This window comes from Podarcis gaigeae (genome assembly GCF_964106915.1).
Source record: "Podarcis gaigeae genome assembly, chromosome: 18".
Classification (NCBI taxonomy): domain Eukaryota; kingdom Metazoa; phylum Chordata; class Lepidosauria; order Squamata; family Lacertidae; genus Podarcis; species Podarcis gaigeae.
The window spans coordinates 7,524,280-7,548,857 of NC_139696.1; the positions used below are offsets into that span (position 1 = coordinate 7,524,280).

Here is a 24,578-nt window from a genome sequence, read left to right on the forward strand (position 1 = left end):
CTGGGGACCCCTGCTCTAGAACTAGCTTTGTTCCTACAAGACAATTCTTACCCATGTTCTTCAGAAATAAACCAACAGCTCTACTAGTCCTCAACGCTAAACAGAACACACGTGTTCAGGAGGAGGATACCAGAGGCCTTCCAAACCATTGGGTTGTCCACTGCTGGAAACAGGACACTAGGCTAAGATAGAGCTTTGAGCCGACCCATCATAACAACTTCAGGCATAAGTGAAAGCAGGTTAAAGTGAAATCTTTCAATTCATTTTATTTAACAAACACTATACTTTTGAATTCTGAAGAATGTGTATTGAAGGAAAGAAAAAAATAATAATTTCTTTTCTTTTTACACGCACACACACACACACACAAACAAACAGGAAAAGGAGGGGAGGGGGGAACCAGGACAGGGATGTTAAGCAAAAACATATGTACAGAATGGAAATCTGGAAGGAAGGAAGGAAGGAAGGAAGGAAGGAAGGAAGGAAGGAAGGAAGATGCGACGTCTCAATGGACAGTGTCTGGGATGGGGAGCCAAATAAGTTTAAGCACACAAATTATAATCCTGAGGGAGAGGAGCGGGACAAACTACTGAGTGGCTGAGGAGGCAAGCAACCATCATCTATACAAGGAAAGATCTTTGAAAACCCTCTGTGGATCTGGAGGTCTTTTGTGTGCGCGTTTTAAAAACTGCAAACGTATTGCTTCAGTTTGAGATGTTTGACTGGGGGCGGGGGGAGATATATATATAAAAGGTAATATGGGGGTGGGATGGGGGGAGTGGAAGAGCCAGGAAGTCTGGATGACTTGACACACCTCCCCTTCCTGCAGCCATCTTCTCCACATCGGCTTCCGAAGGACTGGGTCAGGGCTTCGCCCTCGCCGAGTGCTGTTTATCCCTGGGGTTCTTCAAGAGCCCTTCAACAGGCATCAGTGGGGTGGGGTGTTCAGAGGGAGAGAAAAGCAACTGACAAGAACGACTTGCCACGACCCAGCTGAACTCTTAAGCGCGTTGCTTCTCCTCCTTGGGCGAGGTCCTATACAGAAACCGTTTAGGTTTGGGAGCTTCTATAAAATACACTTGAACTGGCTTTTCTTTAAAACACCCTGGAGAGGGCTTTCTTTCCCCGCATGCCATGCGCAGCCTGGAAAAGGGAGACAAGAGACGCACTCTCGGCCTGGAGTCAAGGAGGTGCCATTTCTCTGTTCGGCAATACCCCCCTAGGGCACAGTCCTTTGGAAGAGGTATTGCTTTTTGAAAACGCAATGCTCAAGAGAAGCACCACTGGTCTGGACTTTAAAAAAAAGGACGGCGGTGCTGTTCTCTCCAGCTTAATGGGAGAGAGGAGAAGGTGGAGGTGCCTTGAACACACACCATGGTTTTATTTTGTTTTTCTGGGGGGATAAAACAGCAAAAGCGCCCGTTTTCTGGGCTGGCGGACGGACAACAGGTGGGAATGGCAGGAAAGGGGGGGGGAGGGAAAGGTAGGGCAAAGGAAACAGGACAACTCCCCCAACCCACCAAAATAAGATGCGAGGCCAATTCAGTTTTCAGTGTGTGCAATAAAAGCCCACCTTGCACAGTCTTGGCCTAGTGTAAACGCATGAAACCAACAGACACACTTTTCCTTGGTCATCTGCATGGGGTTACTAGTAGTGCACCAACTCCTGGGCAGAGGTGTGTGTGTGTGTGTGTGTGTGTGTGTGTGTGTGTGTGATGAGGGGCGAGCATTTCCTCGCTTGCCAGCACTGAAAGTCAAGAGCAGACGTAGGCAAGCGATCCGAGGCCAGGCAGAGCAGAAGGGGGCCATATTTAAAAAGAGTTCACGGATACACGAGGGCGTGCGCTTCGGGGGAACAGAGGGGGAGACGTATCAAAGCAGCTGGAAGTCCATAGGCAATTTTTAAAAAGACAACAGTCACCCGCATGCTGCCCACCACCACTTTATGACTGAGCTACACCTGAATTTCTGTTTGTTTGTCTTAAAACCGAGGTAGTTGGGTAGAAACAATAATAACAATAATAATAATAAGTTCCTCCACCTGGCATTTCCGTTCTGGAAAGGGCCACTGTGCCCCCCCCCCAAACCCGCCGGCCCGTCCACTCCCACCCCCGCCCCCTGGCAGAAAAGCTGTTTTGTTCCCCAAAACACCCGACTCAAGCTAAAGCCCTGGTGAGATTAAAGAGGGTGGGACGGGGAGACACACAGCCCTTTTCGCCTTCCAAAACACACCAAGTTATTGCACTTCAAAAGAAAGGAGAGAGAAAAAAAGACAACAGGTTTGTGGTTCAAGCCCATTCCGCATTCCGACCCCTCCCCCTCCCCACCTCCCACCTCCCCAATGGCTTTGTTCAACTTAAAAAAAAAGGGGGGGGGGAATAACAGGGAATCAGTATGTAAGAATTCTACATTATTTTCGGAAGAAGCTAAAAAGAGGTTCCCTTTACATGAGGTTCTCTCCCGAGATGCTCCAAGGAACTCTAAGCCATCTTGGTTTCAAAGTCTAGGTCCATCTTTCACAAGCTCCCCTCCCGAAGCCCTTTCCTGACGTGCCCATGGGACTGGGGGCAGTGGAGGGGGGACCAGGGAAACCTGCTGGTTCTAGGAGCCTCCGGGCATCAAAGGGCAACAAACACACACAGCACTCCCTTAAAACGTCCAGCGAGGGGTTTCGCACGTGTCGGAGAAAGGGAAAGAGATTGAGGAGGAGTCAGGAATGGTTGTCGAACAAGGCAAGACCAAAGAGAGACATGCCGCTTTGGGGAGGCCCAGAAGAGTTCGGGTTGCCCGCCGGCGCTCGGACACGCTCCGAGCAGCTGGCACCAGGTCATCCAAGAAGCAACGGGGGCAGAGAGGAGAGCAGGGGGTCAGGGGCGCGAGAGCCAGTGGCCAGTTCCCGACACGAATCCTTGCAAGAGAGGTGTTGTGTGCCGTCCCGGCCCTGCTTCTCGCGGCGGTGCAAGCTGAGCTGGCAAAAGACGCCAGAGAGAGGATGGCTCGTCTTCCAGCCACGCAGGAGCTCTGCCAACGTCGCCGCCACGGCCTTCTTAATTTTTTTTCTTTTCTTTCTTTCTTTTTTTTTAAAAAAATCAACTTGGAACTGGGAAGTCACAGGGGGCAGCTTTGCAAGAGGGCGAGATGGAGGGGCGGAAGGGAAAGAAAGCCCCCTCTTCCCACGTCTGAATAAGCACCAAGGTATTCAAGCTTTTCCCACGCGGAGGACCCGGGGCGCCCCCTGCAGTCAGCAGGCAGATGCCAAGCCGTTCTTGTATAGGCGGGGCAGTTTCCTTTTGGGTCCGCCGTCGTCATCCTCCTCTTCGTCGTCGTCGTCCTCTTCCTCGGAGGACGAGCTGTCCAGTGTCAAGTCCACCACGTCGGCAGGGACCTTGCCGTTTTCCACGCTGGGGGCGGGCGGCGGCACACCGTTGGCCTCCGAAGTGCCTCCTGGAAGCAGGGGGAATTAAACACGCATTATTATGATGTTCATCATTATCATCGTCATCATCATCACCTTTCTAAAATAGGTATTTCTATTATGTACAGTGGTACCTCTGGTTGCGAATGGGATGTGTTCCGGAGAGTGCAACCTGAAGCACAGTATCTGCACAGGTGCGCAGCGCGATTTGGCGCTAGTGTGCATAGCGTAATTTAGTGCTTGTGTGCGTGCACGAGCGGCAAAACCCGGAAGTATGGTCTGTGTGTGTGCACGGCCAGGGAAAAAACAATGCTATCCAGGGTTGTAAAGACTGCAGAGAGAATAATTGGGTGCACTCTTCCCACCTTAGATCAAATCTATGCTGCCAGGTGCCATAAGAAAGCGGCAGAGATAGCGCAGGATAGTGCGCACCCCGGAAATGATCTCAGCTTCTGCCTTCTGGAAGAAGGTATAGGGTTATAAAGGCCAGGACTAGCCGCCTGAGAAACAGTTTCTATGCAAATGGAATTCTGGTTCTAAACGCAACATAAGGGGTCTCTATAGTATAGTGTATTTTAAAATGGGGTTTCACGAGTTTTTAGGGGTTTTTGAATGTTTTATGTAGTTTTTCAATTTCATTGTTCTGCATGGGACAATGACAATAAAGATATCGTATATCATATATCGTATGTTCATCATTATCATCATCATTATCATTTTTCTAAAATAGATATTTCTATTATGTACAGTGGTACCTCTGGTTGCGAACGGGATCTGTTCCGGGATCTGCCCGTTCTCAACATGAAAAGAGAGCAACCTGAAGTGCCGTATCTGCGCAGGTGCGCAGCGCAATTTGGCGCTTGTGCACATGCACGAAGCACGATTAAGCGCTTCTGCGCATGCGCGAGCAGCAAAACCCAGAAGTAACCCTTTCCGGTACTTCCGGGTGGCCGCGGGACGTAACCTGAAAGAACGTAACATGAAGCAAATGTAACATGACGTATGACTGTATATATATTTATATTATATTTATCTAGCTTCTTCCACTTGGAAGAAGCAAAGATCACCCGTGTCAAAGCAATGATTCTTCAACATCAACTTCACTGGACTGGCCATGTTGTTCAGATGCCTGACGATCGTCTTCCAAAGCAACTTTTCCGAACTTAAAAATGGAAAGCGTAATGATGGTGGTCAACAAAAGAGGTTTAAAGACTTTCTCAAGGCAAATCTTTGAAAAATGTAGTATAAACACAGACAATTGGGAAACACTGGCCCACGAGTGCTCCAGTTGGAGAACAGCCTTTACCAAAGGTGTCATGGGCTTTGAAGACACTCAAACTCAGGACCAAAGGGAGAAACGTGCTAAGAGGAAGGCACGCTTGGGAAATCCTTACTGTGATCAACTCCCGCCCGGAAACCTATGTCCCCACTGCGGAAGGACGTGTGGATCCAGAATTGGCCTCCACAGTCATTTACGGATTCACTGTTAAAACTGTATTTAAAAAGGCAATCTTACTCGGCTTCGAGGGATTGCCAAAGAAGAAGATGATCATATTTATATTTAGTAACACAATCAAATTAAAACCAAGTGGATTTACAGATTAAAAAAAAAAACAAAATTAACACCACCCATAATCCCAAGTGTTGCCACACCCAAGACCTGCATTCTGCCATGTTGAAAAAAAGCACTCCGGCATTTTAAAGCATGTTTCTGTCTTTGTTTTTATATTCCAACCATCGCCCAGCTCTGCAGAAATTTCCCCATCTGATAGCGATGGGCCCGAGGGCAAGCAGCCTGGGGATTGCAGACACGGTCGTCCTCACCAACTCCTGGAGTCGGTTGGGCTTGCATTCGTGGCCCTGCGGCTCCAACTTCAGCAAGCGACTCAAGGGAAGCTGTGATAGTGAGGCAATGGCTGGACTCCGATCACAGGGGGGCAGATTGACCCAAAGGATCTTCTTTTCACACTCCCAAGCCTTCTCAAACAGATCTCTTGCTGCTGTGGCTTCCAAGAACTGGCATTCGGAAGTATTATGCTTCCAGCGAGGGAGGAAGAGGACTAGTAGCCACCAATAGCCCTCCCCCTGCAAGAATTTGTCTAAAGGAAGGAGCTTGGTTTAGCAACAGTCCAATGGAATAGTTTGAAAATCCCCAGACTACACTTGAAATTTGTTCCTATAACTGCCAGGCAAACCGTATGTGAATTACCGTATTTTTCACTCTATAGGACGCACCGGACCATAGGAGAGGGAGAACAGGGGAAAAAAATTCTCTCCCTCTCTGGGCAGCGCCCCTTCAGCGAAGCGGGAGGAGAAACGGAGCCCCTTCCATTTCTCCTCCCGCTTCGCTGAAGGGGCGCTGCGCAGAGAGGGAAAACTGTGCAGCGCCTCTCCAGCGAAGCGAAGCCTGGAGAGCGAGAAGGATCAGTGTGCACCGACCCCTCTCACTCTCCAGGCTTCAGGCGGCTATCCGCAAGCCTTCGGAGCGCAGGGGGAACTCCTGCTGCGCTCCGAAGGCTTGCAGATAGCTGCCTGAAGCCCCCAGAGCGCAGTGGGAGTTCCCTGCGCTCTGGCGGCTTCAGCGAAAGCAACGCGAAGCCAAGGAGCGCAGGGGGAGGTCTCCCTCTGCGCTTCGGAGGCTTCGCGTTGCTATCGCTGAAGCCAAGGAGCCTGCATTCGCCCCATAGGACGCACACACATTTCCCCTTCATTTTTGGAGGGGAAATGTTGCGTCCTATAGAGCGAAAAATACAGTAAGTTCGTTTGGAGGTAGAACTCTGAACTGTCTGTAGTTCATTCTCTTATTGATGCTTTTCTTTTTTTCTCTTTGGGTCTTTTGAGGCCAATTGTTGGGGGAAATGAACAAAGCCAGTCATGTGCACTGTGTGTGTGTGTGTGTTTTGATGTCTCCTTTGTTAAGGATCATTTGGACGCAGTTGAATTGTGAACTGAACGTAAAGCAAACTAGTTTTCAAAAGGGATGAATGTGAAGTGGAATCAGTTCCTCTTCGGACAAGCCAGACTCATTCATTGATTGAAGATGAAAGTTCGTATCTGTGCAAGCTTCATTCACAGCAGACACAATGGGTGGAATTCAACAAAGTTTTATTCTGAGACGGGCACAGAAATTAATAGATTTCTAACAGTCAAGTCCAGGGGTCAGAAAACTTTTTCAGCAGAGGGCCAGTCCACTGTCCCTCAGACCTTGTGGGGGGCCAGACTATATTTTGAAAGGGGGGGAAATGAACCAATTCCTATACCCCACAACTAACCCAGAGATGCATTTTAAATAAAAGCACACATTCTACTCATGTAAAAACACCAGGCAGGCCCCACAAATCACCCAGAGATGCATTTTAAATAAAAGGACATATTCTACTCATGTAAAAACACACTGATTCCCGGACCACCGTGGGCCAGATTTAGAAGGCGATTGGGCCGGATCTGGCCCCCGGGCCTTAGTTTGCCTACGCATGGTCAAGTCCTTCAGTGGGTCTACTCTGATCAGGCAGGAGTAACATTGGGTGCAGCTGAAACTTTCAAAGCTCTGCGGCACCAGGGTTAGTGGCCCCTTGGTCCCCCATTTAGGAAGGAAACACAGCAGTTAGCAGCAAATATTTTTAGACTCACCTGTGGACCCACCCACAACTAAAATTGGACACTGGGGGCTGTAGCTCCTCTCCTTCTCTGCTTTGATAGGGCACCAGGAACCGTCCACCAAGTATTCAATCTCGTCGGCATCTTCACATTCCGTCAAGATCTTCGACAAGAGCCTGTGGGGGAAGAAACAGCACAGCTGCCAATTTAATTCTGAATTGTGTCAAGTATACACTTCCAGAGTTCCAGAGTTAACGCTAAATACAATACTTCAGGTAAATGAAGCCACCACAGGGCCATGAAAATTGGTGTCCCGGGCTTTTGAGACTTGCCTACCCATGTACTAGGGACGCGGGTAGCGCGGCGGGTTAAACCACAGAGCCTAGGACTTGCCGATCAGAAGGTCGGCGGTTCAAATCCCTGCAACGGGGTGAGCTCCCATTGCTCGGTCCCTGCTCCTGCCAACCTAGCAGTTTGAAAGAACGTCAAGTGCAAGTAGATAAATAGGTACCGCTCCGGCAGGAAGGTAAATGGCCTTTCCGTGCGCTGCTCTGGTTCGCCAGAAGCGGCTTAGTCATGCTGGCCACACCGGCTCCTTCGGCCAATAAAGCGAGAAGAGCGCCACAACCCCAGAGTCGTCCGCGACTGGACCTAACGGTCAGGGGTCCCTTTACCTTTTACCCATGTACTATGTCAAACCAAAGGGGCACATTTGTTGCCAGATGTTAAATATATGCCAGATGTGAAATATGAGAATGATTAGGTTTTTAAATGAAAGTCGCTTGGAGATCTTGTTAGAAAGCGACACAACAATATCCTAATTCCTCACACAAGGCTTTGCCTCCCTTTAAAGCCCAGAGATGGAAAGAAGACAAAAGTCCCTACCAGAGAGGAATGGCAAACTAAGCTGTTGGTCTATGCCAAAATGGCAAAACTTGACGAGAAAGCTCAGGAATCAAGTAGACCAAAACTTCAATAAAGAATGGGGGGGGGGGGAATTATAATTTATTTGAGAGACTACTTTAAGCAGATGAAAACATTAGCAGAATTGCAATAACACTTGTAATGTAGAAGATATTATGGATCAACTGGAGAGACATAAAATTTGGATGGTGAAATAATGCACAGTTGAAAAGGTTTATAATAGGACCCATGGAGGGGCAGGTGGGAAGCCTAGAGATTCGGAGAAGTCTCCAAATGCGGATATATATTTTATATTGTTATAACTCTGAAGTTATAAGCCTGAAGGAGCGTCTCCACCCCCATCGTTTTGCCCGGACACTGAGGTCCAGCTCCGAGGGCCTTCTGGCAGTTTCCTCGCAGTGAGAAGCCAAGTTACAGGGAACCAGGCAGGGGGTCTTCTCGGTAGTGGCACCCGCCCTGTGGAACACCCTCCCACCAGATGTCAGAGAGAAAAATACCAGACTTTTAGAAGACATCTGAAGGCAGCCCTGTTTAGGGAAGCTTTTCATGTTTAATAGGTTATTGTATTTTAGTGTTTTGTTGGAAGCCGCCCAGAGTGGCTGGGGAAACCCAGCCAGATGGGCGGGGTATAAATAATAAATTATTATTATTATTATTATTATTATTATTATTATTATTATTATTATTACAGGCACCATGCGTGTAAATGAAATCACTTATACCAGGAACACCTTTGAAAGCTGCCCAGAGTGGCTGGGGAAGCCCAGCCGGATGAGTGGGGTATAAATAGTAATTATTATTATTATTATTATTATTATTATACTTGTAAAATCAAATAAAAATTATTTCTAAATAAATAAAGTGCTGTAAATAAAGTAAATACAGTGGTACCTCGGGTTAAGTATTTAATTCGTTCTGGAGATCCGTTCTTAACCTGAAACTGTTCTTAACCTGAAGCATCACTTTAGCTAATGGGGCCTCCTGCTGCCGCCGCACCGCAAGAGCACTATTTCTGGGTTAGCGGAGTCTGTAACCTGAAGCGTATGTAACCTGAAGCGTATGTAACCTGAGGTACCACTGTAAAGACCAAGAGATGAAGTAAGACCCTTCTTCAAAGATCTGCATGGAAGATGGAGCAAGCTTGCTTGTCTGCTGCTGTTCCAGGGGCCAGGAACCAAACCAACGGATGAAAAATGAGATTCTGACAAAACACCAGAAAGAACTTTCGAAGAGGAAGAGCTTTCTGACGGTGGACTCCCTCAGAAGGCGGTGGCCTCTCCTCCCTTGGAGGTTTTCTAAGAGATGGCCGTCCATCAGGCAATTCTTCCATTATGTTCCCTGCATTGCAGGGGGTTGGTCCAGGTGACCCAACTCTGCGGTTCTGTTATTCTAAGGCAGGCCTCAAGACCATACCTGTCAACCGTCCCTTATTTGGCGGGAAAGTCCCTTATCCCAGAGCCGTGTCCTGCTGCTGTCCCTTACTGATGATGTCCCTTAAATTTCGCGGGTTTCAAAGGAAGCAGCTCCTCTCCCTCCCTCCCTCCCTGCCGGCCAGGGAGGAGGGAGGCTCCAGCTGTGTTGCTTGGCTGCGTTGCTCACCCAATAAGGAGTCTAAGAACGACTGGGGGGTGGAGCTTGCTTGCCTTGTGCCGATCAACTCGGCCGCGTTGCCTGAGGACTCGCCTTTGCTCAGCGCTTCCCAGCGGAGAGGTGACGGTGGTTTTCCTTGCTGCATCCCCTTTGCCGGGTTGCTGCGCTGTGGGAACCACCGCTTGAGGCTTCGTTTGGCTGCTGGCTGGGCTTTCTGCCTTTGGCTCGGAAGGGCTCAGAAGTTGAACATACCTGTGCTCTGAAAATCCCTTATTTTGGCTGCTGATCCCTTATTTTTGAGGCTGCTGGTCCCTTATTTTCAAATCTGTAAGTTGACAGCTATGCTCAAGACACACACACACACACACACACACACACGTAAAGAGAGAGAGCCAATCAGCTCAACTCACCCATCAATCATCAGTTGGTCGTAAGTGGCCGGTTTGTCGCAAACTGGGCACATCCAGGTGGGCTTCTTCTCATTCATCTGCAGGTAGAAAACGGCGTCGAAACACTGCAGATGAGCACAGGTCTCGGCCCGACACGGCACCGACAGACGCATCTTCACAAGCTTTGGAGAGAAAGGTGAGGAACGTTATGAAAGCTCCAGAATGGACCGAGAGGAGGAAAAGCCTGGGGCAGCTCTTTCGGCGCTCTAGGAACCACTGACAGCCTGAGGGCCGCACTTACTTCTCAACAGGCTCCCGGGGGCCACCTGGTGATGGTGGGCGGAGCCTGAGCAAAGGTGGGCGGAGCAACGGATGCAAATGTTTACCTTTGTATAGAAGGCTAATTCCTACACACGCACACACACACACACACACCTCCAAACTCCATCCAGGCAAGGAAAAGGCCTTTTCAGAGTTCAATGGCACATTCTAGTCATGTAGAGGCACTCAAGGGGAGTGCAGAGCAGTGGGGGGGGGAGGGCTACCCCCTTTTAAAATTGGGTGGTGCTGTGGGTTAAACCACAAAGCCCAGGGTTCGCCAATCAGAAGGTCGGGGGTTCGAATCCCGGGTGAGCTCCCGTTGCTCGGTCCCTGCTCCTGCCAACCTAGCAGTTCAAAAGCACATTAAGTGCAAGTAGATAAATAGGTACCACTCCGGCAGGAAGGTAAACGGCGTTTCTGTGCGCTGCTCTGGTTTGCCAGAAGTGGCTTAGTCCTGCTGGCCACATGACCCAGAAGTTGTACGCCGGCTCCCTCGGTCAGTAAAGCGAGATGAGCGCCGCAACCCCAGAGTTAGTCATGACTGGACCTAATGGTCAGGGGTCCCTTTAAGGACAGGGATATGCCTTTACTGAGCAAAGCCCAGCTTCCAAAGGGAGGGTGAAAGAGTCAGTAGCCTCGAGGAGCTTGAAAACAGCAGAGATCTATTTATTAAATTTATATACCACCCTTCCTCCGAAGATCTCGGGGAGATTCCCAACAGGGTTGTTGCGGGGATTAAATTGTTATTATAAAGCACCAATGCAGCAGCAAGCAAAGGCTATAGCAGCCAAGTCAGCTGCTTGTGGCTGGAAAGCCAAACAGGATGTTTGTGACTGTTGCCATGGAAACAAAGGGGCAGTCCATTCTCCTTGAGCACCGGATGTGAGCTCTGTGTGTGTCATATGACCCGTACTGGAAGTACATGGGTGGAGTTTATTCTTACTGCTGTTGAGTGCAGACATGTTTTCTCTGTACTGATGTGAGAGACAGAAATAAAGGATGTAAATAGTTTTCTGTCTGCTTCTTTCCCCTCCCTGGGGGACACCAAAGGGGAGAGAGAAGGAACAGTGTGTTTTTCTCACAGCCTGAGAAAAATCGCCGAGACCTCGCCTGCTTATCTGCCGGGAGTAGCAGCGGGGAGGTCGCCAAGGAATATCTGCCGGTGCCTACGCTGTGGCACATTCCTCTGACCCAGGCAGAATTCCAACATAAATGAGGAGTGGGGGGAACCAGGCATGCTACCTTGATATAAATGGGATAGACACATAATAAACGTTCCAAGGCTACTGGACTTAAGCAAATCTTAAAAGTGTCAAAGCATCTCCTGCAATGGCACCTTCTCACCAATCAGCTGTTCCCAAGGCATGTGAGCTGTGCTGTGGCTGCCACCTCTAAACACACACACACACAGAGCAAGCGCTTTACAACACAACATGGCTCACTTACCGGGCATATGAGAGACACTCTGACACCAGTGGTGGCGATTTCGCTTTCTGGATCCAGGCGAAGCTTCTCTTTAACTACAGTTGTTGAGTCGGGGAGAGAATATGCGGAAGCAGAGAAGAGAGGGAACAAAGCGGTGGTCTTTGTCAGCAACTTTCACGACTCCCCAGGGAACGGAGAAACTGGGCAGTGGAAGAATCTGTCTCGTTCCCCCCTTGACCTGCTTCTGCCCAAGACAAAGGGCCCCTCTAGACGGGTGTTTTACAGCAGGTATACTCCACAACGTGTTTTTTGGCACAATCATTATGAGCTAGGGGTTGGGCTTGTTCTGCTTTATTGGTTGTGCTGAGGCTCTTCCCCGATAGCATGCTGTTCAGAGGGGCTACAGCGATATAATAATAATAATAATAATAATAATAATAATAATAATAATAATAATAATAATAATAATATTCATACCCTGCCCATCTGGCTGGGTTTCCCCAGCCACTCTGGGCGGCTCCCAATAGAATATTTAAAACACAATAAAACATCAAACATTAAAAACTTCCCTAAACAGGGCTGCCTTCAGATGTCTTCTAAAATGCCTTGGATCTTGCCTGCTTTCATGTAAGGTAAAGGTAAAGGGACCCCTGACCATTAGGTCCAGTCGTGACCGACTCTGGGGTTGTGGCGCTCATCTCGCTTTACTGGCCGAGGGAGCTGGCGTACAGCTTCCGGGTAATGTGGCCAGCTTAGCCGCTTCTGGCGAACCAGAGCAGCGCACGGAAACGCCATTTACCTTCCTGCCAGAGCGGTACCTATTTATCTACTGGCACTCTGACGTGCTTTCGAACTGCTAGGTGGGCAAGAGCTGGGACTAAACAACAGGAGCTCACCCCGTCGCGGGGATTCGAACCGCCAACCTTCCGACTGGCAAGCTCTAGGCTCTGTGGTTTACACCACAGCGCCACCCATGTCCCATTGTTTTCATGTACAGTGGTACCTCGGCTTAAGTACTTAATTCGTTCCGGAGGTCCGTACTTAACCTGAAACTGTTCTTAACCTGAAGCACCACTTTAGCTAATGGGGCTCCCGCTGCTGCTGCACGATTTCTGTTCTCATCCTGAAGCAAAGTTCTTAACCCGAGGTACTATTTCTGGGTTAGCGGAGTCTGTAACCTGAAGCGTATGCAACCTGAAGCGTATGTAACCCGAGGTACCACTGTACTTAACAACAAACCCTGTAGAATTCTATCTGTGCTAGTTTATCTGCACAACCAGGACAGATTTCAGGAACCAAAGACTTGCACTGAAAAATACAACTTCCTAATCGCCGGGCCCTCCCAAATGGCAACTAGGACAATCTGTTTTGGCGACTGCAACCTTGGTTTAAGGAGCCATTTTGCACCTCATTTACATACCTGAGTTTCTAACACTGGCTCAGGGGCGGAGAACCGGCAGCCTTCTGGAGACTGCCGGATTTCAACCCCCGATCTGCAGAACTCCCTTCTTCATGTACCGCCCCCCTCCAGAGGAGCACGATGCCCTTAATTTCAGGGCCGTTGGTTTGAGTCCCATGCTGGGAAAAAGATTCCCGCATTGCATGGCCTTCGGGGGTCCCTTGAGACTCTATGATTCTACAGTTCCCTGAGAAGCGTGCCAACTCACCAAGTGCTTTGCACAGCTCTGGGTGCTTAATGCCGATTACTCTCAACCTCTGGAGCAGCTCTGCTGACGTCATCTGTCTCACGAGGAAGAGGCCCACGGAATAACTCTGAAGAGCGGGATGAGAACAGAGGGGTTGTGAGAAACCACAGGGCAAGGCAAGCTTCCTTGGTCTTTCAAAGCAGCCCTCCTATCACCTGGCAAAGGATCCTTCCTGTGTTTCGGTTCCTGTGCTTACCGACTTTCCCTGAAAGGAAGACATCCCACAAAAATAAGACCTACTTCCAGTTTTGCCTCTCGCTGCAATATAAGACATCCCCCGAAATAAGACCTACCCTGTTTTTCACTCCATAAGACACACTTTTTTCTCTCTTAAAATCTAAGAGGAAATGTCTGTGCGTCTTATGGAGCGAATGTGGGGTCCCTGGGGCTGGGGAAAACCTGGGCTTCCCCCGCCAGCCCCACAAGCTCTGGGAGCAGCGGGAAGGCTGGGAGTAGTCAGTGACAGGCTGCTTTTCTCCCTCCTCGGGGAAAATCCTGCAAGCGCCGCACACACGCTCCACGCGGCTCATGAAAGGGAGCGCTGAGCAGAGCCTGGCATGCATACAGGCTCTGCTCAGCGCTCCCTTTAAATAGTATTTTTTTTTCTTGAATCCCCCCCCCCCTTGCAAAAAAAGTAGGTGTGCCTTATGGAGCGAAAAATACGGTACTTCCAGTTTTGCCTCTCGCCGTAATATAAGGCAAATAAATAAATAATAATAATAATAATAATGATGATGATGTATTGTTTATACCCCGCCCATTTGGCTGGGCTTCCCCAGCCACTCTGGGCGGCTTCCAAGAAAATATTAAAATACAGTAATGCATCGAACGTTAAAAGTTTCCCTAAACAGGGCTGCCTTCAGATGTCTTCTAAAAGTCTGGTAGTTGTTGTTCTCTTTGACATCTGGTGGGAGGGCGTTCCACAGGGTGGGTGCCACCACCGAGAAGGCCCTCTGCCTCGTTCCCTGTAACTTGGCTTCTCGCAGTGAAGGAACTGCCAGAAGGCCGTCGGTGCTGGACCTCAGTGTCCGGGCTGAACGATGGAGGTGGACACACTCCTTCAGGTATACTGGACCGAGGCCGTTTAGGGCTTTGAAGGTCAGCACCAACACTTTGAATTGTGCTCGGAAACTTACTGGGAGCCAATGTAGGTCTTTCAAGAGAGGGCGTTCCACAGGGCGTGCGCCACCACCGAGAAGGCCCTCTGCTTGGTCCCCTGTAACTTGGCTTCTCGCAGGGAGGGAACCGCCAGAAGGCCGTCGGTGCTGGACCTCAGTGTGCGGGCAGAATGAGGGGGGTGGAGACATCCCCCGAAAATAAGGCCTCCCCCAAAAATAAGACCTCCCTGATAATAAGGCCTCCTCCGAGCATAAGGTCCCTGAAGCTACCATAAGGTGTCTGACTCCTCTGGACCGGAGCGGCTGGCGCCACCGCGCATCTCACTGATTGGCCGCAGGAGTGTGGTGGAGTCTCCTTCTTTGGAGGTCTTGAAGCAGAGGCTTGACAACCATATGTCAGGAGTGCTCTGATGGTGTTTCCTGCTTGGCAGGGGGTTGGACTCGATGGCCCTTGTGGTCTCTTCCAACTCTATGATTCTATGATAGGGGTCGGTGCGCACCGACCCCTCTCGCTCTCCAGGCTTCAGGCAGCTATCTGCAAGCCTTCAGAGCGCAGCAGGAGTTCCCGCCGCGCTCCGAAGGCTTGTGGATAGCAGCCTGCAGCCTGAAGCCCAGGGAGCACAGTGCCAAGTCCCGCTGCGCTCCCCGGGCTTCAGGCAGCTATCCGCAAGCCTTCGGAGCGCGCCCCCAGCCCCACAAGCTCTTTGGGGCTGGGGGGGGAAATATATTTTTTTTCTTTATTCCCCCCCTAAAAACTAGGTGCGCCCTATAGTCCAGTGCACCCTATGGAGCAAAAAACACGGTAGCTGACTATGCAAAGGCAAAATTTGCATCTCCTGCTCTGCCCATTATTGACCCTCTCAGGGCTTGCAACCAAGTGAAGATGCCTGGGTGCCTGACATCTCCACCATCTGAAGAATGCCTGGGGATCACTGGATCTTCAATGTTTCGACAGTATTATCACATCCTGTAGAATTCTATCAGCGGTACCTTGGTTTACAAACTTAATCCATTCCGGAAGTCTGTTCTTAAACCAAAGCGTTCTTAAACCAAGGTGAGCTTTCCCATAGCAGATTTACAATTTACAAATGGAGCACACTCGACATGTTCTGCTTCCAAGGCAAAGTTCACAAACCAAAACTGTTGTGGTTCTGGACACTCCAGGAAGCGTTCTTATTCACTTTGTGCATTGCCCACATGACCCGGGCATTTCCCTTTGATCTGTGCTCTGTGGGGGCTGAGCTCTCTCTAGAGAGCAGTCTTGTCTGAGAACACGAGCAAGATAGTTTCGTTTTTGTTGGACAGAAAGCTGTAAGCATGCAGCTAGATTCTGTAGGTTTTTCTTTTCTGTTTTTGAATGCTTCAAAATAAAGAGTGTTAGAATAGAAGCACTGGTGTCGAGCTGAATTATTGGAGACACCACGTCGACACAGACAAGCCATTTTACGCTGCGTGTGAACTCTGCTATCATCCTGCAACTGAGAAGAGTGGCAGCGCGCGAGTGGAAGCATGTGGGCGCCACTGGAAGTTTGTCGGAGTGGCAATAAATCAAATTTATTACAGGGCCGCTGCAGCAGACTCAGTGGGTCAAAGGATTTATGACCCACAAACTTTAACAGATAGACCTACTTCTGGGTTTGCAGCGTTCTTAATCCAAGTTGTTCATAAACTAAGTTGTTCTTAAACCAAGGTACCACTGTATTTTATCTGCACAACTGAAATGAATTTCAGGAACCAAAATGCTTTTTCCATGCAGCCTAAGCAAGGAGCAGGGAACAACGATTTGATTTAAATCAAGGGTCAGCAAACTTTTTCAGCAGGAGGCCAGTCCACTGTCCATCAGACCTTGGGGGCGGACGGCGGACTATGTTTTGAAAGTAAAATGAATTACTATGCCCCACAAATAACCCAGAGATGCATTTTAAATAAAAGGACACATTCTACTCATGTAAAAACACCAAGCAGACCCCACAAATAATGCAGAGATGCATTTTAAATAAAAGCACACATTCCACTCATGTAAAAACACACTGATTCCCGGAACACCCGCGGGCCAGACTGAGAAGGTGATTGGGCCGGATCCAGTCCCTTAGTTTGCCTACCCATGATTTAAATCAAATCCACTCTGCTCTGAGCCAAGGTTGTGACAGTCCCACAAGGGGTGGCCAGTCAGCACTTTGCACAGCCGGCTTCTTAAAGGAACAGGGAGACTCAGCAGCTTTCCTGAGCTCAACTCAGTTTTGACATTGGCACACCTACCGAAAGAGGGAGTGGGCGTGCATAACCACACCCGGGCACAGCTGAAAACACGTCTGCATATGCAAAGCGGGACAAACATTTAAGGGAGGAGGAGAAGAGGGGCAGCGGCAATTTTGTGACTGCCCGCCCAACCTGCCCCGCACCTTTCCGTAATTGCCCCAGATGACGGTGATGCGGTTGGTTGCGGAAGACAGGTACATGAGGTGAGTGAGGTTGATGGGACGACAAGGCCGCTTGGGCTCCACACCTGGTTTGTTGGAGGGATAATAGCCCTAGAAAGAAAGAGAGAGGGAGGGAGGGAGAGGCGTTTGTTTCGTTGCCAGCAAAAGACACACACAAATCACGCAAACACACGAAAAGCAAGAATTAGCCAATGATGTAAGCAAAGAAGAAGAAGAATGCATCTCCAATTTGCACGTCTTTTGCTAAATTTCTGCTCAATAACCTTCAAGGGCTTATCTGTTTCTCTGCAATCTGCTCACAAACCGTCCATTTCAAAGGCCCTGCAGGGCACAAGATTCCCAGCAAGGACATCGAGGAAAAACCATCCCAAACTGGATGCTGCTGGATATAATAATGTAATAGTAACAATTTATTACTTATACCCTGCCCATCTGGCCGGGCCTCCCCAGCCACTCTGAGCAGCTCCCAACAGAATATTAAAAACACAATCAAACATCAAACATTAAAAGCTTCCCTAAACAGGGCTGTCTTCAGATGTCTTCTAAAAGTCAGATAGTTGTTTATTTCCTCGACATCTGATGGGAGGGCGTTCCACAGGGCGGGCGCCACCACCAAGAAGGCCCTCTGCCTGGTTCCCTGTAACCTCACTTTTTGCAGGGAGGGAACTGCCAGAAGGCCCTTGGAGCTGTCCCTCAGTGTCTGGGATGAACAGTGGGGGTGGAGATGCTCCTTCAGGAATACTGGGCCGAGGCAGTTTAGGCCACAGGCTTCCTCAACCTCCGCCCTCCAGATGTTGAGACTACAATTCCCATCATCCCTGACCACTGGTCCTGCTAGCTAGGGATCAAAGGAGTCTAGGACAAAAACATCTGGAGGGCCAAGGTTGAGGAAGCCTGGTTTAGGGCTTAAAAGGTCAGCACCAACACTTTGAACTGTGCAAAACTCTGCCCCATCCGGGGAGGCTGACTATGGTTGAGGACAAAGTCTTGGTCTGGAAAAAGCGGCGGCGGCTTTTACCTCTGCAAATGTTGAGACAGCCTACCCTCCCCGCTGCTGACGGAAGGCAGCCCATCTCACAAAAAATGGGCAGTGGACTCCCCTGTCCTCTTCTGTATGAGTTTCAGAGGATCTGGGTTGACTTACCGGGACAGAACAGTAACTATGGTTCACTTTCACAGCGATGTTTGGGGGATACTGGTCTTCCTGAGGGCATCTGGTATCTGTGTAGCAGATTCTGCGGGGGAAAGAAAGCAAAGGCTCTAGACCAGTCGTTCCCATGCTTCTTTGCTCAGTTCCACAAACCCATCCCCAGTTCCCCCTAAAAAGTGTTATTCAGAATAGTGGTTTGTAAAGGTAAAGGACCCCTGGACGGTTAAGTCCAGTCAAATGTGGCTATGGGATTGCGGTGCTCATCTTGCTTTCAGGCCGAGGGAGACGGTGTTTGTCCGCAAACAGCTTTCTGGGTCATGTAGCCAGCAGAACTAAACCACTTCTTGCACAATGGAACACTGTGACAGAAACCAGAGCGCATGGAAATGCTATTTACCTTCCTGCCACAGCAGTATCTATTTATCTACTTGCACTTTGACATGCTTTCGAACTGCTAGGTTGGCAGGAGCTGGGACGGAGCAACGGGAGCTCACTCCGATGCAGGGATTCAAACCGCCAACCTTCTGATCAGCAAGCCCAAGAGGCTCAATGGTTTAGACATTTCACAGAGCCTAGGGCTTGCCGATCAGAAGGTTGGTGGTTCGAATCCCTATGACCCCAAGGTGAGCTCCTGTTGCTTGGTCCCTGCTTATGTCCACCTAGCAGTTCGAAAGCACGTCAAAGTGCAAGTAGATAAATAGGTACCACTCCAGCAGAAAGGTAAAGGGTGTTTTCCATGCACGGCTCTGGTTCACCAGAAGCGGCTTAGTCATGCTGGCCACATGCGACTGGACCTAATGGGCAGAGGTACCTTTACCTTTATTTCAGAATGTGTAGGAAAATGAGAGTACAGTGGTACCTCAGGTTAAGAACTTAATTCGTTCTGGAGGTCCATACTTAACCTGAAACTGTCCTTAACCGGAGGGACCTCTTTAGCTAATGGGGCCTCCCACTGCTGCCACGCGATTTCTGTTCTCATCTTGAAGCAAAGTTTTAACCCGAGGTACTATTTCTGGGTTAGCGGAGTCTGTAACCTGAAGTGTCTGTAACCTGAAGCATCTGTAACCCGAGGTACCACTGTACCCCTAAACATTTTTTTGGAAACACTGAATTAGCTTCTGCAAATGGATCAGAGGCCTGTGTCCCAGGCTGCGTACACTGCCAAAAATAACCCCTTGAACTGTAGTTTGCCCACCACACAGCTACACCTGCCAGAAACCTTGACAAAGAGCTGCTTGTGGGATTTTCTGGGGGGAAAGCCATGTGACTTAAATGCACTGTGCGGAAGCAGCCCCGGTCTTTTGGAAACCTAGCCGTCACCTTCAAGGCTCTTCCTCCTGATCAGGAGTGGCCATGGAAAAGAAGCAGATGTACAGGCAAGCTGCGACCTTGTGAATCAGCAGAAGCCTTGCGTTAGGAGAGGTAGCCTGGTAACCGCTATGTAGGGAAGCCGCTTGCAAGATTGTCAGCCAAGGATCTCTTCCGATGACGCCACTGCCTGGCTTTTGTAATATTCCTCCCCATCCCCACCCGCTGCCCCCATCTCAGGGGTTTTAATTAGCAGCCGCAGCCTTCAGACTTACCTGAGGACTACCTGGACCGATCTCACACCTGGTTGCAGCTCCCTGCCAAATGAAAACAAGACAAACATCCCCGCCAGGTTAAGCATCTGTGTTCACAGAGAAGGGAAACATTTATCGCAAGAGTAATAACCCCAATTCCGACCCCAGGATTTTTCAGCGGGGACACGGAGACACACACACACACACACACACACACAGAGAGAGAGAGAGAGAGAGAGAGAGAGAGGAATTTTGGTTTGTCAGCTTAGATTCTGTTCTCTGACATTGTTCATTCCCAATTTGCAGACTAGAGGCCAAAAGCTCTGCTGGAGGGTTTGTCACTTGAATGTGGTACAATTAACTGAAACACACTCTATTGCCACCATAGCATCCATAGCAAAGGGGTCCCACTCTCAGGACAATGGCCAGAGGGTCAGTTGTGGGGTGTTGCTCCAGATGCCAGCTCGCGAGACCTGGAGAAAGGCTTAACCCAGGTAAAAACCCCAGCAGGGAAACAGGAAGTCTCCGGTCAAAGGGAAAGCCACCAGGGGACGACTAGGAACCCTAGCAGAATACCTGGAATTTCTGATGAGCTCCACTTGCCTCGGCGTCAGGGCAAAGACACACGGGCTTTCCTGTAGCTTCTCGTTGTTCTGCGGGACTGCACACAGGGAACAGAGGAGGTGGTTAAGCAAGCAGGCAGCCTCGAGGAGGGAGACAAACGGAGCAGAAAGCTGGCCCTCTCTCGAAAGCAGTCTTATGCAACAGAACCAAAATCTGCTCAAGGCTTGCCAAATCCCTGAACTGCAGCCTCATTGGGGGGGGGGGCGGGCGCAGTGGCAGGGGGGAGAAAGAGAAACCATGAGCTTCTTTGCAAGCTTTTGGGCCGCCTCCTGTCTTTCAGAAGGACTTCAAACACTGGGGGGGGGGGATTCATACAGAAAGATTTATCCAAATGTTGCAAGGACTTTTCCACTGCAAGCTGCAGGGATTGTACGCAACAATGCTTTCTCTGGAAGGTGAACAGCATTCCTGCAAGTGTTCTATTTAACAAAGGGTGCGTGCCACAACTAAAGCATCCATGACAGATGGCCATCCAACCTCTGTTGGTAAACCTCCCAGGAAGGAGAGTCCACCTCCTTCCGATGGAGTTCGCTCTGCTGTCAAACAGTATCTCCTGTCTTGTAACTTGAAGCCGTTGGTTCAAGTCCTACCCTCCAGAGCAGGAAAAAACAAGCTTGCGCCTTCTTCTATGTGACAGCCCTTCAGATATTTGATAGGGGAATGGAACTTAGCTGAAGACAAGCCAATAATCCCCGTAACTTGGGGTTTTGTGGTTCTATCAACAGCAGCCTAAAATCATATCTGCAGCTGCACCGGGAGGGTGGGCATATGATTTATGCACTCAGCTCAGCTGAACGCAACAGGGCTCTCATGTGTTCACGTGGAATCCCTCGCAAAACCCGTCTCAGAGAGCCCAAAACGTTTTTGGAGTCAGAGCAACAAACAATTTCTCAGAGGACATGCAGGGCTCTCGACTCCTCCTGCAATCAAAACACTGGCGTTGCCTCAGCCACTTTGCTGCAAACCTTTACGCACGTGAATTTTTCACCACAGGGGGAAACGAATTGGGAGATGCCCGCCCCCTGCAATCATCCCTTGAAACCCCAGTTCCAACACCCACCGGGCATTCTGCCTCTGACAAGAGATACCATATTTTTTGCTCTATATGACTCACTTATCCCCTCCTAAAAATTAAGGGGAAATGTGTGTGCGTCTTATGGAGCGAATGCAGGCTGCGCAGCTATCCCAGAAGCCAGAACAGCAAGAGGGATCGCTGGTTTCGCTGCACAGCAATCCCTCTTGCTGTTCTGGCTTCTGAGATTCAGAATTTTTTTTTTCTTATTTTCCTCCTCCAAAAACTAGGTGCGTCTTGTAGTCTGGTGCGTCTTATAAAGCAAAAAATACAGTACCTCTTTGTTAACACGACTGAATGGCAATTGCTGAGAGTCACGTGGGGGGGGGGCGGGTTTCTTCTGCCTGAAATTGGGATATAAATACAGTGATACCTTGGTACTCGAACAGCTTGGCCCCTGAACAAATCGGCTCCCGAACGCCGCAAACCTGGAAGTGAGTGTTCCAGTTTCCACAAGTTTTTTGGGAGCCGAACATCCGACGCAGCTTCCAATTGAGTGCAGGAAGCTCCCGCAGCCAATCAGAAGCCGCGCCTTGGTTTTCAAACCGTTTTGGGAGTCGAACGGACTCCCGGAATGGATTAAGTTCGAGAACCAAGGTACCACTGTATGTAAAACAAATCCGCAGGCAGAAAAATGCAGACAGTCATATTAATTCAGCGTGCGAGAGGAGACAACCAAGAACAGGGAGAGGAACATGATACCTTTAATTGAGATCAAGTAAATATCACAATGGGGACGTGGGTGCGCTGTGGGTTAAACCACAGAGCCTAGGACTTGCCGATCAGAAGGTTGGCGGTTCGAATCCCCACGACAGGGTGAGCTCCTGTTGCTTGTTCCCTGCTCCTGCCAACCTAGCAGTTCGAAAGCACATAAAAGTGCAAGTAGATAAATAGGTAGCGCTCTGGCGGGAAGGTAAATGGCGTTTCCGTGTGCTGCTCTGGTTCGCCAGAAGTGGCTCAGTCATGCTGGCCACATGACCCGGAGGCTGTACGCCGGCTCCCTCGGCCACTAAAGCGAGATGAGTCGGCCACAGAGTCAGCCACAACTGGACCTAATGGTCAGGTGTAGCTTCTAGACGGCACCCAATTCAGCGTGACGCTACAACAGCAATTCTTAAGAGAGGGGGTGGGAAGAAACAATAAACAGCTAAGAAGCCTGCTGGGGCAGCCAACCTCTTAGCCTTAAGGGGCGATTCAGAAAGTTATCTGGTCTGCAATCAACTGCCTTATGCAGAATCCGACCACCGGTGCATTTCAGTCTTCTCCAACCTGGTGCCCTCCAAGTGGTTCTGGACTGCAACTCACATCGAGAGAGTGGTCAGGGCAATGTAAATCCAACAGCAACAGCAGGGAACCAGGCCAGACTACTGTGGTAACACGGAGTCAGGCTTTTACAGTGGTGGCACCAGTGTTGTGGAATGTCCTCCCTGCTGAAAGTCTGACCCTTGGCTCTTGACCACTCCCTGTTTGGACAAGCATTTCCCTGACCTCCCGACTCGACTCTCCTGCTTTGACTGTAGTTCCAACTGACCTTATGGGCATTTTTGTTTAATAACTGGTGTTGTTTTTTTCCCGTTGGCTTGTGAACCGCCTTGGTATTTTTCTCCTTGAAATGAAAGGTGGCATGTAAATTCTTTCTTTCTTTCTTTCTACCCTGCCTTTCTTCCTAACGGGACTCAAAGCCGCTTACAGACAAGAATAAAAACCGCTAAAAACATAGAAAAATAACAGTTTAAAAAAATTATACATTGATAGAATTAAAGCTATATGGGCTGAAGATGGCAACAAATAAGGCCGCTGGCCATTGAGCTCCTCCCTGGTTTTCATTTGTTTTAATGTTTAATAGGTTCAGAGTCAGTTGAGTCAGCAGTTAATGGTAATTGCAGCAGACAGGCAAGGAGCATTTCTGTTTTCCTTTTACGTGGAGTTAAAAGCCATATATCTTAACTGGAGGACAGGTGCTGGGAGACAGCTGTTTTAGCTCAGGGTTTAGCTTATAAGGAACACTTAGACGCTTATGCAGGCCAGTGTTTTCTGTACGGATAATTGATTATTATTATTATTATTATTATTATTGAGAGGCGGGTGGCGCTGTGGGTTAAACCACAGAGCCTAGGACTTGCCAATCAGAAGGTCGGCGGTTCGAGTCCCCATGACGGGGTGAGCTCCCGTTGCTCGGTCCCTGTTCCTGCCAACCTAGCAGTTCGAAAGCACAAAGCGCAAGTAGATAATAGGTAGCGCTCCGGCGGGAAGGTAAACGGCGTTTCCGTGTGCTGCTCTGGTTCGCCAGAAGCGGCTTAGTCCTGCTGGCCACATGACCCGGAAGCTGTACGCCGGCTCCCTCGGCCAATAAAGTGAGATGAGCGCAGCAACCCCAGTAGGCCACGACTGGACCTAATGGTTAGGGGTCCCTTTACCTTTACCTATTGTTGTTGTTGTTGTTATTATTATTATCATTATTATCATTATCATTCTTATCATTAATACCCCGCCCATCTGGTTGGGCTTCCCTAGCCACTCTGGGCGGCTTCCAACAAAATATTAAAATACAGTAATGCATCAAACATTAAAAGCTTCCCTAAACAGGGCTGCCTTCAAAAGGTCTGGTTGTTGTTGTTCTCTTTGACATCTGTTGGGAGGGCATTCCACAGGGCGGGTGCCACTACCGAGAAGGCCCTCTGCCTGGTTCCCTATAACTTGACTTCTCGCAGGGAGGGAACCGCCAGAAGGCCCTTGGCGCGGGACCTCAGTGTCCGGGCTGGACGATGGGGGTGGAGACGCTCCTTCAGATATATTGGACCGAGGCCGTTTAGGACGAAAGATTCCTGCGTTGCAGAGGGTTGGGCTAGATGATGCTTGTGGTCCCTTACGATTCTATGATGCTATGATTCTACGATTCAAATCATGTCAAGGCCAAGAACGATGGGCAGCAGATTAAAAGCCAGGCCCTGCAACCACTATGTTGCACTACCCAATATGGTTTTAAGGACAGTGTGCCTAGCACATGACCCAAATCAATCTCTAGCTTGGCTCATATATAAACCTCCAATGAAGGACAGGCTACATTAAATGGCTCTTGGGCTTCTTCTTCGGACTTTTTACAAGGTTTTTTGCACAAACTTGCTGATCCCTCCCGTGTGTGTGTGTGTGTGTGTGTGTGTGTTTCCTTTTTGGATATATACACAGAGGCACTCACCTCTGAGCACTGGAAGTGGGGGGGGGGGGACAATGGACCCTGTCTCAT

At 49.4% G+C, this 24,578-nt stretch overlaps 4 protein-coding genes across 5 annotated transcripts in view; 2 read left to right on the forward strand and 2 right to left on the reverse strand.

The window, feature by feature from the left end:
• Positions 1–9,511, reverse strand: part of LOC310835517 (uncharacterized protein) — a 691,527-nt gene extending 682,016 nt beyond the window's left edge. Inside the window, exon 1 of the mRNA XM_083720171.1 lies at positions 9,350–9,511. The gene's annotated coding sequence lies outside the window, so the exon portion shown is untranslated. The remainder of the gene's footprint in view (positions 1–9,349) is intronic.
• Positions 1–24,578, forward strand: part of TNFAIP8L1 (TNF alpha induced protein 8 like 1) — a 222,375-nt gene that overhangs the window by 156,977 nt on the left and 40,820 nt on the right. The gene's annotated exons all lie outside the window — the stretch shown is intronic.
• LOC310835758 (protein-lysine 6-oxidase-like) overlaps positions 1–24,578 on the forward strand; it is a 390,424-nt gene that overhangs the window by 86,583 nt on the left and 279,263 nt on the right. The gene's annotated exons all lie outside the window — the stretch shown is intronic.
• Positions 2,884–24,578, reverse strand: part of PIAS4 (protein inhibitor of activated STAT 4) — a 38,837-nt gene continuing 17,142 nt past the window's right edge. For both annotated transcript variants that reach the window (XM_083720518.1, XM_083720517.1), the window contains exons 3-11: positions 20,215–20,299; positions 19,660–19,701; positions 18,071–18,161; positions 16,888–17,016; positions 13,329–13,434; positions 11,683–11,756; positions 9,937–10,097; positions 7,046–7,188; positions 2,884–3,444 (exon numbers count right to left, since the gene is read on the reverse strand). In XM_083720518.1, coding sequence (XP_083576644.1) covers positions 3,242–3,444; positions 7,046–7,188; positions 9,937–10,097; positions 11,683–11,756; positions 13,329–13,434; positions 16,888–17,016; positions 18,071–18,161; positions 19,660–19,701; positions 20,215–20,299 — 1,034 coding nt within the window. In that variant the 3' untranslated portion in view covers positions 2,884–3,241. The remainder of the gene's footprint in view (positions 3,445–7,045; positions 7,189–9,936; positions 10,098–11,682; positions 11,757–13,328; positions 13,435–16,887; positions 17,017–18,070; positions 18,162–19,659; positions 19,702–20,214; positions 20,300–24,578) is intronic.